This window comes from Stylophora pistillata, chromosome 9 (genome assembly GCF_964205215.1).
Source record: "Stylophora pistillata chromosome 9, jaStyPist1.2, whole genome shotgun sequence".
Taxonomy (NCBI): Eukaryota; Metazoa; Cnidaria; class Anthozoa; order Scleractinia; family Pocilloporidae; genus Stylophora; species Stylophora pistillata.
This window is the reverse complement of record NC_142527.1, coordinates 21,123,934-21,137,541: the sequence shown is the minus strand read 5'-3', so window position 1 is coordinate 21,137,541 and position 13,608 is coordinate 21,123,934. Positions and strand designations below refer to the sequence as shown.

General features: G+C 39.6%; 1 protein-coding gene, 1 long non-coding RNA gene and 1 pseudogene across 2 annotated transcripts; 1 reads left to right on the top strand and 2 right to left on the bottom strand.

Moving 5' to 3' along the window:
- Nucleotides 1-1,001: 1,001 nt before the first annotated feature.
- LOC111327329 (uncharacterized) lies at nt 1,002-2,406 on the bottom strand. Its single transcript, XM_088732815.1, is given in 2 exon segments — nt 1,002-1,363; nt 1,366-2,406. Coding segments are annotated over 2 exon segments (1,014 nt in total). The 5' UTR covers nt 2,018-2,406.
- A 1,622-nt stretch (nt 2,407-4,028) lies between these two features.
- LOC148723772 (uncharacterized) lies at nt 4,029-5,385 on the top strand (annotated as a pseudogene).
- A 1,584-nt stretch (nt 5,386-6,969) lies between these two features.
- On the bottom strand, nt 6,970-11,304 carry LOC148723771 (uncharacterized). Its single transcript, XR_015991583.1, has 2 exons — nt 9,903-11,304; nt 6,970-8,029 (listed from the first exon to the last, which is right to left on the bottom strand). It is a non-coding gene; the product is annotated as an uncharacterized LOC148723771 (long non-coding RNA).
- Nucleotides 11,305-13,608: the final 2,304 nt, after the last annotated feature.

The window sequence follows — 13,608 nt, the reverse complement described above, 5'->3', positions numbered from 1 at the left end:
TGACACATACTAAACTGGTAGGCGTCCATGTTAACGAACACTTAACTTGGAATATTCACATTAATGAACTAGTAACGTCATGCTATGGAGCCCTGGCCGTGCTTAAGAAGTTACGTAACCTAGCACTGTTTCGTGTGAAGAAGCAGTTAGTAGAGAGTTTGATCCTATCTAGGTTGGATTATGCTAGTACAGTGCCATTGCCATTGTGTCAGCAAAAGCGCTTACAAAGAGTCCAAAATGTATGCGCGAGTTATGTACTAGGCCGCTATGCGAAAGAAGCAGACTGCCTACAGCTGGGCTGGCTACCGGTGATAGAGCGTAGAAGTTATCAATTACTGCAGTGCGTATTCAAAGCACTATATTTTGACTATTGGCCACAGTACTTAAAACTCGAACAACACGTACCAGCAAGAAATCTACACTTGTCCGGTGAAGTCAGATTAAAGGTGCCCATCGAAACTAGTACTTTTCAAGACAGCTCAGCAGCAATGCATTACCAAGTTATCTGCGGAACTGTACGGACTTTCGATCCTTTAAGAGTAATTTGACATTATATCCCTTTAATAACGCTGGAAAGAGATTAGAAAAATGAATCTCAGGCCTTTTAGCTTGTTTATATTCTAATTCTTAATTAGAATGTGATTTATTGTAAACCATATGATATACCGTAATTAGAATAGTATAGTAATTTTAGCATAGACTGAGCCAATTCATTTTTGTAATGCTAATAAACCTTTATTATTGTTATTATTCTATCAGCAGTAAAAACTATCTGTATGCCATACAGTTGAGAGGAACACAGGGTGCCAAGGCGTAGCCTGTGCTCCGGCTAGTGATACTAGAATTAAAAGGTAATCTCCGATTAAAAAGTAAGATTAAAATATGTATATGTATATGTATATATATACATATATAATAAACTAAACCAAATTACGCTAAAACATGCTAAGTGTTCAAAGTTCTAGAGCAGGATACAAACCGAAGCACAGGTAATATGGTGTCTAATGCATCGCAACCTTAAAAGTACGTGCAATGTTCAGTGTGACGGATAGGCATGCCCTTTGCATCTTCTTGAAGACATCTCTGTGACGCCTCCCAACTAACTCTTTGAACGCTACCTCCACTTCTGTCGACCAGCCCCCGAGTACGTCCACAATGATGTTGTACTGTGAAATCTCGTACCCGGGGTACTTCTGCTTCATCTCCCATCTGAGTGGCGCGTATTTCATCGTCTTTTCTGATGTTTTCTTTTGACGATTGCTCACCAAGGGGCAGCTCATTTCCATCACTATAACCTTCTTCTCCTGGTGGTTTACTATTCTCGCATCAATTCTGTTGGCCCTAAGATCTTGGTACTCTCCGAGAGTGGGAAATCTCAGAAGGATTGTGCATGCGCACCCTCATATACCGGTTGTGGCTTAGTTGGTGAATACCACGGTGGCGACGTTTCAATAAGTCCCAGGTATTCTATAATGTCAAAAAACAGGACCTTCAAAACTGCGTCATGCCTTGCCAGGTACTTTGTTTGGGCCAACGCAGGACAAGCAGAGAGTAGATGAGCCAAGCTCTCAGGTGCTGTACCACACAGTCTGCAGGTAGGATCACTAGTAGGACTCGCCTGGGTCTTGTGAATGGCATACAGTCTTGTTGGTAAAAGCTGTTCATAAATTTCAAACATACCTGCAATGGCGCGTGTTGGGCATGTTGGCCATTTACTGAGCCACCAGAAGCATTGCTCGGTGTTAAGATCTCCGTCTTCTTTTCTGGCTGTTATCAATTTTTCTTGCCATTTTTGTTCTTCAACTACCCTCTCCATTCTTGCTTCTTGAAGTTTTCTAAGGCGAGTCTTCCACTTATCCCCGAATAAAACTTCACCTTCCTCTGTAACACAGGCTGGGTCAGGATAATTAAGCTGTAACTGCAGGCTGTACTCTTCTGCATACTTTCCCGCTTCCTTCGTCATTGACTGGTATCCTTTACTCTCCGCCTGCTCCGCATACTCTCTCACCATCTTCATGGCCGGGTCTCTGTTCTGATACAAGTTGACTGCGGCTTTAACTTTCGTCTCCTTGTACTCGGTCTCAACGGAACGCAGGCCTCTCTCCCCTTTTCGCGGGGCAGATATAACAGGGATGTTGTACCACAGGGGTGCTTTCCTCCGCTCTCTGTTACGATTTTTCGGGCGTCTCTATCCACCTATCTCAATTCCGTTATTGGCTAGTACTGTGTCCACATGAAGTAAGACATTGCTGGCAGAGCAAATTGGTTGGATGCTATCACGCGATGGTAATCCGAGAGGGGGCTCGACCAGATCACAGACAACCTACGCAAATACTCTCTGGCAGCGCATTGCAAAACTATCCTCTCTTCTTGCCTAAGACTCTCAAGCACACCTAAGAACTTGTACTGCTGACCGTCTTCGAGCATTTGTATATTTATATTCCCATCAGACATCAGCAGGCTAGTACTCTCAGCAACGCGGACCCCCCTCTTGAAGTGGGCCACGGCACATTTCTTGGGATTCCGTATGAGCCCCTCATACTCCATTGCTGCCCTCACTGACTTCATGACTCTGCTTAGCTTGGATTCAGACGCTGTGAAGACGCTGCGATTATTATTATTATTATTATTATTATTATTATATAATTTTTATACTATTATAGAATTTTTCATTTTTGTTTAGAGAACTGCTTTTTGTTAAATATTTTTAAGGAAAAATTTATTATTATTATTAAGGACGTCGATCATGTATCGTCAATTTATTTGCTGCTCTGCTGAATGAAGCTGAAGCAAAATAATGCAGACATAAGATGAATTCTGCTACTCTGTAGAACAGTTGTTAATACCGAAGAGATTCAAGACTTTTCTCTCAGCTAGAGACTTTTTAAACTTGTTTTAATATTTATACCTTAATTTGTCTTAATTTTGATTGTTATCCTGTAGTTTTACTGATTTTGTGAAATAAAAATTATCATAATTATTATTATCAAGACTCAAAATTCAAAAAACAATCTCAAAATTCGTTTTCACAATTTTCCGAATGATGCAGCGATTCGACGAGCTTGGTTCATGCTGTTGGAAGGACATCCTTGCCCAAAGACTCACATCTGTTTTCGAAGCACTTCGAACAGCATTGCTTTGAAGAGTATTACCCCTTTCCTGTTTTTAGCTTGAATACTACAATTAAAAGCTAAGCAATGCGGCATTTTGCTACCAATTTAACCGAGGGCAAGGGGATCGAGCAACCATTTTACGTCATCACCCCAGAGAGCCTTACCCGCCGATCAAAATGGCGACCGCGAGACGTTCGAACTGGTCATGAAGGTCTCTTTTGAGAGGTCAAAACAAAGAATCTAAGGGGAGAGAACATTTTTCTCTCCGAAAAATCTACTTTTGGATGCTTAAAGAGCATTTTAAGCGATATTTTCGAAAACAGTGGAGGTTCACTTTAATACCGTCGATAACCGACCATCATTGCACAACGCCGAGCAAAAGGGACCTCTTGGCACTGCCAGCTAGACTGGGTGGGCTTGGAATTATAAATCCAAGCCGGGATGCAGATCTACAGTACCAAGCGTCAGTGAAAACTATGGCGCCTTTAGTCGAGAAAATATGAATTGTTTCACAAGTTCATGTGATTCGCTCCTATGGCTGAAGAGGCTACTTATTCTGAAGATTAGCCCAGGGATCAACGTTGTCAGATTTTATTTGTACTAATGTAAGACACGGCTCGTTACATCCGTGGTTACGTCGTAGTCAACTGAAATTAAATAATTTCGGGGTACATTATTATCTACAATATTCTTTGTCGAAATGATAAACGGTTATGTAACTTACAATTTGTGTTTCTGCGTAGTCGGATCCCTTGATGTTTGCGTTTTTATGACCGTTGATGACTAGCTTCGAATGAATCTTACAGCATAAATTGTTCCTTTTAAATTACAAGTCACATGACCTGATTTTCCCGCCGCGCCTAGTCGAGGCGAATTCGTAATTACGATAATTAATTCTACTTGTTTACTACGCGCTCCACTGAACATGCAAATCACCATGAAACACAAGACGAAGCCGTTGTTAGTTCATTACAGCAAAGCGTGCGAAGAGAGAAAAACGAAGTGCTTCGAAAAAGACTGAATGACATCAAAAACTCTCTTACTCTGAAGACACAGCGCGCTGTTGAACTTGCTTCTGAAAAAAGGTGCATCTGACTGGCTGACAGTCACACCGATTGAGGAAACGGGATTTACTCTGAACAAGGGGGAGTTTCGAGATGCTAAAAAGCTCAGATATGACTGGGAAATCGCCGACAAGCCATGTATCTGTGTAAGGGTGATACCTTTAATGTCGATCATGCCATGGTCTGCACTAGGCGTGGCGGCTTCATTATAAAGCGCCATAATGAGCTAAGGGATCTCGAGGCAGCCATGCTTAGCATGGTCTGCAATGATTGCGAGATTGAGCCCGTCCTCCAGGAGCTCACATAAGAGTCGTTGCAAAGCGGAGCCAACAGAGCTCCTGACGCTTGCCTAGACATCCTTGCCAGAGGCTTTTGGGAAAGGCAAAGGTCAGCGTTCTTTGACGTACGGGTATGTTACCCCAACACTGTTTCCTATAGATACCTGGACCTCAAGCAGATATACAAGCAGCACGAGAACAAAAATAAATTGTATACGCAAAGAGTGATGGACGTGGAATAGGGAACATTCACACCATTAGTCTTCAAAACGAGAGGGAGAATGGGAGAAGAATGCAAGAGATACCATGACAGGCTGGCAGAGCTAGTCGCAGCAAAGAAAGGGCAAGACTATGCCACCACTGTCTCTTGGATACGTTCGGCCCTGCTTTGTTTTAGAGGGTCAAGAACAGTTAAAAGAACATATCAAAGAAGCGGACTTTGAATTAGATACTTTAGATGCCTTGCCAAAGTCTAAGTCCTGCCATTTTTATATATTCTTCTCTTATGTGTAAAATATAGTTTCATGGTTTATTGAGTGTATTGTAAATATGTTTGAATGTAAATTATGTAAATACTAAAACGCTCTTTTCGCTTGCCTTATCTTATAAGTGATTGCTATTATTAAGAATTATTATACATTGTAGTCACCATCTGTCTTCTCATTGGCTAATCGTCCAGTCAATTCTGGGAAACAGCGCAACTTACAGATTATTACAGATTAATTTAAGATTAATAATATTAACCTTAAATTTAGAAAATTAATTACTGTAGTGGTCGGAGCTCACTTTTCTTATCTTCTTGAGTGGAGAAATGAGCATTTGTCATGTAACAGATGCGTAAAAGGCTGCGAAGGGAATACGACTGGATCCTCCCTACGTGAGGTATTCATCTTAGCCTTATTTTTTTTCTCCGCTCTTTCTCTTGTTTAAGGAGGGGGAAAGGGCGAAATATTCGCAGATTGAGGACGATCTGGAAAATTGGCAAATGTTTAATGGCTCATGCTGTTTGTTGATCCATAGGCATCCTAAGCTCACGCTTCGAGGGGAACCAAAGGATTATTACATGAAACCGTCATGTGTTATGTGACGTGGTGTTATTAGTTACGCGAGCCACCGTTGAGAATTTGAATGCGTTATAAGGAATAGTGTGACGAACGAAATATGGTCCATTTAAAACACTAAATTTTCCGAAATATAAACATCTTACAAGTAAGATTGATAAAACTAACTCACTCTTTGTCAGTCAGTTGTGGTTTTTGGCGATTTCTGCTGTTTTGGGCTTGCTTTGTCATCACTCTTTCTCCTGTTATCAGACGAAGTCAGGGCTGCACTCTACGATTTCGACCGTTGTCTACGCGGAGGCGGTTTGCGCCCATAAATTCCATCTGATCGGCAATTTTGTTACCCACAACCGCACGAACTAAGCCTTACTGCACCCTTAAAATTGACTCGAATTCCAAAACATCTCCTCGCAGTACGCTGACAACAAGCGTTTTCTACCATAATTTCCAAGTTTCTTTCTTTCTGCCTGTACCTTTGACTCACTGACTGGACACGACCGCGCAAAAGGCTTGGTTCTAAGGTTAATTCTATCCCCACCGAGAGTGGTACGATTAGTTTATGTACAATTTTAATTTTATTTAATTTATGTACAATCCCCAATCAGATAGCGAGGTGACAATGACACATTTAAACAACGGACTACACTTGATTATTCTGCGGGGTTTGCTGTGGGCACTCAAGTAAAATGCTATTGAAGGCGAAGAGATGCAATGAAATTGACGGCGAAGCAAATCCCAAAAAAGTAAACAATGGCGAAGGTTCATGATCAAGATGAAAATCTTTAGATATCATTAGGGGAACCATAGACTTTCCAGTTCCCCCTTCGCCAGTTATTTAAAAGTTGTGGCCCTTACATGCAAAACTTATTATCTCTGCCTGATAGTACGATAAGCGAACGCTCATTTTGACGAAATGGCAGTCAGCACCAAGTATTGAAGAGAGAGAGAGTTGGCTTCGCATTTAAGTGAAACGAAAGAGTTCTTGTCAAGTTAACCGCCTCCCGGTTAGCTCAATGGATAGAGCGCTGGACTTTTGTGCGGGAGGTCGAGGGTTCGAGCCCCGGCCGGACCAACACTCAGGGTCTTAAAATAATTGAGAAGAATTTGCTACCTTTCTATAACATCAAGAAATGGTTAGATATTCTAGTCTTCTCGGATAGGGACGAATAAATGGAGGTCCCGGCTCCAGCAGGGTTGGGGTAGGAGACGTTAATTTCCCACACACGAGATTACTGTGTGATGGATGTCCTCCCCTGGGGTGGGATGGGTGGGAGGGCGGACTAGCACGAATGGTTCCTATGTTCCTTTCTAGTCCTTCCCCGCTGCAAAACTTAATGCAGTGAAAATGGACTAAATTAAACTAAATTAAAATTAAAATTATCACAAGAACGAAATCAATTCAGTAAAATATGAGCTGTATCTGGAAATCTGCGTGTCCAACAGGCTAAAATGATTAATTTTTTCTGACATTTAATTTTCCGGTCACTAAATAGACATTAATCCAACATCACTTGAATCGGTAAACTTAAGTCAGGGGTTATACGGCCGAATCTTGCAAGGTTTTTCTTTTTTCTGGTAGTTTGGCTGAATCACCTATCGAAATATTGAAGTTTGATAGGCCAAAAAAAAAACATGATTTATCCAGGGTGTGGAAGGGTAACTTAGATTAAGGATAAAGGGGGTAAGTTTCTAAAGAAACTGTGGTGCTGCGTCGGCGAGGGTAACAAGGTGATTTCGCTTTATCAACTAAGTTACTACAGCTCTGACGAAGGGCTAACGCTCCAAACGTCAGCTTTTAAACTCTTTACGATGGCCAATTTACCTTGTATCAGATAAAGGTTGAACGTCCTATAGACAATGATATATAAAATGCGGCATATATGACTTCACCCTTGATCACTGATTACATTCAATTAAATGTGGCAAATTATCCCACTTTGCCATGAATATTAAAAGCAGCACGCCTAGGAAAAAATAATATTTGTATGGAACTCCGACGGACCTCACTATATTTTGTTCCTCGTACTATTCCCTATAATGCATTCAAATTTTCAACGGTAACTCGTAGCTTAACACCGCGTCTCAGAACGCGTGACACTTTCATGAAATAATCCTTCGCTTTTCCTCGAGACGTGAGCTTGGGACGCCTGTGGTTGGTCTGTGCCTCCAATTACCGTCCCTTGCTGTCATTTGCAGGCGAATACAATGTATCTTGTTATGCCTACTGGCCAGTTATAACAGAACGTGAGCACTAGTGGAAGCTTCAACAGAAATGTTCTCCTCTGTTTTTAATCTTCGCCAACAGACACGTTTCTTGGGTAGGTCTTGTGTGTTTGCAAAATCTACCGACTCTTTTTTTTTAAGCGATGTGGTGGTCAGGTGGTCTCCTTGAGAAGATACGTATTTGCCAGAACAAAAATCTCTTGGGGGCGAATCTTAACGGATTGTAGTTTTCACCGCTAATCAGTCTATAAATCGTGAGGTTTACCTCGAAGACAAGAGTGAACACAAATCTGTGTGATAAAAATCAAAACAGTAAAAGTAACAAGTAATTAAGATGATAATTATGATAATAATCGTGATAAGGGTGTTGGTATTTTATAGGTTAAACAATTTAAAAAACGTGTGTATAGATCTTAGTATCTGAAAGAAGAGCAATGTTCTGATTAATCTGACATTGTCATTATTGGTATGAGTTTCAACCGTTATGCCAGTTGGATATATTTTTCATTACTCCTGTTTTGTTCTGTTTTGTTTTTTAACACGAAACTTTACATATTATAAGAGTGTTTAGCTGTGTTTGAGTTTTAGTAGCGCACGTAACGTTTTAATCAAACTGAGTGTGAAAATCATGACAAGTTTACAAAGCTTTGTTTGGTTCCTCTTTTGTTACTTGCCAGCTCGCTTGTTCCTAAATTTCACTTTCAATCAACGAAAAAAAGGTAGAAAAAAGTCCGGGAAATGGTCGAACATAGCTCAGCTCAGCTCCGTTATATCGGCCATAAGCCAGCCTAAGCCAGATAGTTGAGAAATGATTACTTTTCTTCTGGTCATTGTAGTTACATTATCCATTCAGAAAATATGCCAAATATTAGTTATTTTGGCAGATACAGAGCAGCTGTGTTTTCGTGGCAACTATTTATCCGGCCCCTTACTTCTTTCTTCACCGAATTCTCAGAAAATGAAGCTTGCAAACTGACAGAAACTTTGTGATTATTTTGGTGTTTCCTTTGAAGTGATATCTTTGCGGTATCAGACATTTTTGCTGGTGATACGATATCCAGCAGCGATCTTTTTTCGTCGTCCGCCTAGTTTTCCAATCATCCTTAACAGAGGCTAGGACAGACGGGGTTTTTATCCTGGCTAAAGATGAGTAAAATTTTCGCCTACAACTTAGTTCTACTGTATTCTACAATGTTTTACAGCATAATATTAACAAGGAAGAGAACGTTTTATCTTTAATTTTATTCTATGTTTTTTTTTTTGGCGGGGGGGGGGGGGGTAAGGGGGGAAAAAGAGGTTTATTTAAGTGGTTACCAGAGAATCAAAACCTCTAAAATTGTATGGCACGCATTATATATTGGCTGTATATATTGGTCGTATGTCTCCACGCATTGCCGTCAAAGTAGATAACCTAAATAAGTGCATTATTAGGTTCATACTACAGGACGACAGCTCTCCATATGACATTTCACTTAGCAAAGTTAACTTAAAATCTCTATTCATTAGACGCCTCCAGAACTTCATGATCGCGTTATATAAGAGTCTGTTCTTTACGAATTATCCAGGTTATTAAAAAGATATGTTCACCGTACAGTCTTCATCCTAAAATTTGCGCAGAAATCATATCCTGGCCTTTCCCAACCCAAAAACGACTTCCGGTCGGCACTCTTTTTGATACTGAGCTAGCTAAATATGGAACTCTCTCCCAAACACTTACAAAACATTAAATTTTCTAAAATTCTAGTAGGAGATGCTCAGATAGGAAGATTTCCCACAGTAGATATACAAGTTATATTTCCCTCTGCATGCATAATGTTGTACATAGTTTACAAATAATATTGAAATTGTGATATAGTACATTTTATTTTATTTTAGCTTATTTTCTCGAAGATATTAACTCCACAGTAGATCTATAAGTTATATTTCCCTCTGTATGTATAATGTTGTACATGATTTATAAATAATATTGAAATTGTTTTATTTTTTAATTATTTTATTTTTAATTATTTTATTTTTTAGCTTATTTTTTCGAAGATTTTAACTCCACAGCTACTCTGTAAATTTCAAGTATAAATAAAGTATATGTCTGCATTTATGTATGATTACCTTCCCACGTCGCTACATACGAATGCAATGTACCTCATAATCGTTGATTATGCTCACCATAGCAGTTTTTGTTCCTCTAACCAGTGGGTACTTCTTCAGAATAACAGCGCTGTCGGTGAAGTGTTTACCTCCGACAAACAACTTACGAACCGTCTGATGAATACCTGGCTTTTTTTTTTTTTGTTTTTTGTTTTTTGTTTTGTTTTTTTTTGTTTTTTTTTTGTTTGTTAATAACTATAATGGCAGGAATCGGTAAATATTTTACGCGTATTTTATTGAGTGCTCTAAGAAATATAACTCGCATTGTATTGCCAAAGCACTCAATACATCAACGCAATTCATAAAGAAAGCAAGAAAACGAGGAAGGGTAGCGATTGTTTCGATAAGCTTACTTCCTGGGCGAAAAACATTAGTAGGGGCCCTATCGTTAGTTGAAAAAAACAGATAAGATAATGAAAATATTTTTTTGGCATATTAAAAGCAACTTGATGTCCAACAGTTTCATTCCTTTTTTTTTTTTTTTTTTTTTTGCATGATTATCATTTATCTTAATGTTATTTTTTTAATTCTAACTCTTTATTTTGCGGAGAACCTCGCAATGAAATATCTAATCACGGTGAAAACCACAATCAGTTGAGGTTTTTCTCAGTTTAGTCTTTGTTCTACTAAATAAAAGTTTCCCAAAGCTTAGTACAACCGTTGAAAATCGAAATTCGTAATTTTTTGAATCAGGTTAATCACCTGCACATCCTTGTAACATCCGGTCGTAAGCATTGCAAAACACTGAGCCCACAGAATAATCGCTGCTAAAGTCGCCTTTTAGCAAAAACTCAAGACAAGGCGAAATATTACAGAAATTTCACACCTGTCAAACCAATACGCAGAGTTCAAGGAAGAGGTGAAAAAGTTCTTATAAACTATATCAGCTGAAAGGGTGAGCACTTTTTTTTTTCTTTTAACCTCAGACTGGAAGGTATAGAGGAATCTTGTTTCCTTTCCAAAAACAACGTAGGAGTTCATCTAAACTCTGTAAAATCATTGTACCATTGATATGGATTATATCGATGTCTTTCTACGCAGTGTACTTTGATATTTTTCGCCTTGCGACATACGACGGAAAAATATATTGCAAAGTGCACTCGACTCCAAAATCACAAAAAATATATTCTGTAGCTATATTTGTTTGTTTGATAGCTGTTCCCGCGTTCGTGATTACATTTCTATATTTGCGTATTATTCGTACTCTCAACAAAAACAGAGCTGATCAATGTAAAGGGCCTCAAAGTTTGAAACGGCTTATGGAAGACACAAAAGTCGTGAGGAATATCGTAGCAGTACTTATTGCTTTCATGGTATGCGTGACTCCAATTAGTATGGAATACTGGTTATGTTCGTTTGGGATAAGAAAATCCCTTGTGGCTTAGAAAACTATGGTTTTGCTGCTCACTTTGGTCTTTATGCGAACGCGTCGGTCATTCCATGGATATATTTTGTGTTGAACGATAAATATCGTTGTTGTTTTGTAAACATTTTGAGGAAACTTAATATAGTCAGCAAGGAGAAGGAGTCTCGAAGAGGATCACCACAGAAATGTCTGATATCCAACCATCTGCTTATATTACATCAGGCTCACGACTCTCAAACGTAGGGAAGCAAGGCGTGGTAGCTGAAGCCGACTGTTTTTTTCAGTTATAGCGTCCTCCGTTTAGTGACTTTATTGTATTAGTGATGGCGTAAGTATGTATCGAGTATTTTTACCGGAAGCCAAATTTCAAGGTGAGCGCAATGCACGGAAATTTCTGAGGAACACTATGATAGCAATGAGGGTACACCTGCATCACTGTGCATTTAACAGACCACGGCGAGGTATTTTATGTCTAACTCTAAGATGCATTAATCAGAGGTCTTGGAGAATATCTGAGGTAACATACAATCTCAGGATATTTGCCAAACTAAACCCTACAAGAGCAGTTCTACCATGCACTCTTTTGGGCAAGAGATAATGTTTACTGAGACCGTTGTGTGCAGTTGGACTTGAAAGTTAGAAGCCAACAAATTCATCGAAGGATTGAAAAAACATGGCAGGGGTATTTAGTTCTTCGAAAGCGTTTTAGTGAAGCAGTGTACCTTTTAAGTATTGTGCCACACTTAGGAACAACGCCAGGGTTAACTGAGGAAGCTAGACTTTTTCACTTAGATCAGTTGGATGGGGGATGGCATACCCCTCACAGCCTTCTTCACCAAAGATGGATGATGTTTCCAGTGGCATCGTTTTAGAGGGTGACATTTTTCCGAGATCAGCTGATAGAATGCCATCTGCAGACCTTCTGATGTTGCAAAACTCTCGTCACGCAGTAATACCAGTCATGGGAGGATCCCAGAGAGAAAGGAACTCACCAGTCTGGACTCAAAACTCGCATCCAGACCGATGGGACACCTAGATTTGGCATATATTATTTAGCATAGACTATCGACGAGATTTTACCACAAGGACTTTTCTTGGTTTGGACGAGAGTAAAAGGTTACGTTGCCGAGAGAGGCGCGATAGCACGGAGCGACTGAGTTCGATGTGAACGAAAGTCTCTCTGGTATTAAATTAATTTGTTTGTTTTTGCCTCATTAACTTGCTGCTGTTTTAGGTTTAGCAATATAGGTTTCCAAGATTCACTTTTTGAAAATTGTTTTGGCTCAAAATCTGTCAGAGTACGGTAAAAACCATCCGTTTTTCCGTTTGAGAATAATCATCTAACAAGCGACAGCTATTCTATTCTCGTTTGTATGTATGCGTATGCGTAGTTTCTTTAGAGTTCTTTACGAGGTTGAAATTTAGATGTGAGATTGATATTTCTTCATTCCTCATTTTGTATGTTCTTAGAGAGGATGGAAAATCTATGAGCAAACTTCCTCGTCTGAAAACACTATGGGAGATGAAAGTAATCGACTGGTCTTTTCGAACAGCAACAGGTGAACTACATCTTGTGCTGGTACCAGAGGGTATTAATCCAATAAATATTTAATAAACAGTAGTCCATAGTTTTGAAGTATGTTTTCTCATTGTGAAGGAAGCGGTCTGTGTAAACTCTTTACAAGGATCGATTGGGCGAGAAGAGTTGGAGATTTCATAGCTTTTGCTGAGAAAAATGGTTGCCACGCCTTTCATCTGTTAACTTGGGTCAGGCCCTAAAACTGACTCGAATGCTCTCTCGAGACATATGCATATTCGTATACCAGCAAAAAAACTGAAGATACGTGCAAATTTCGATCAGCTTCCGTACGGGGATTTTTTAAGAGATGCTCCTGCGAAGATGTCTGCCTTGAGTAACTCTTTCCCTTCAACGCGGTATCGGAGGAATGAAGCCTTCATCAGTCTCATTCTATTTTTCTAAATTCCACCGGTCTTTTACAAATGGAATTATTTTCCAATAGGATAATAATTGAAGTTTTCGTGCGCCCAAGTCGTCAAAAGAGTAAAGTCTTTTTCGATTTGTGTTTCCTGCTGCTGTTAAAGGTAAAAAGCCAAGAGGTAGAAGTTATTGGCTTCTCAGTATCCCATTCTCTTAATGCACCCCAGCTTTTAATCCAGAACTCAAAGCATTTCCAAACGTAACATACTTTTGTTCATGGAAAGGTCGTAGTAAGCGAGTACTGGATTTGAATTTATTTCCCATTGTAGCATCTCAAATGCATTATGATGGGTTGGTCCTGGCAGAGATTCAATCTTTGAGCTTAGGAGGCCTGTGATTGGTTTTTCTTTTCCGCAGGG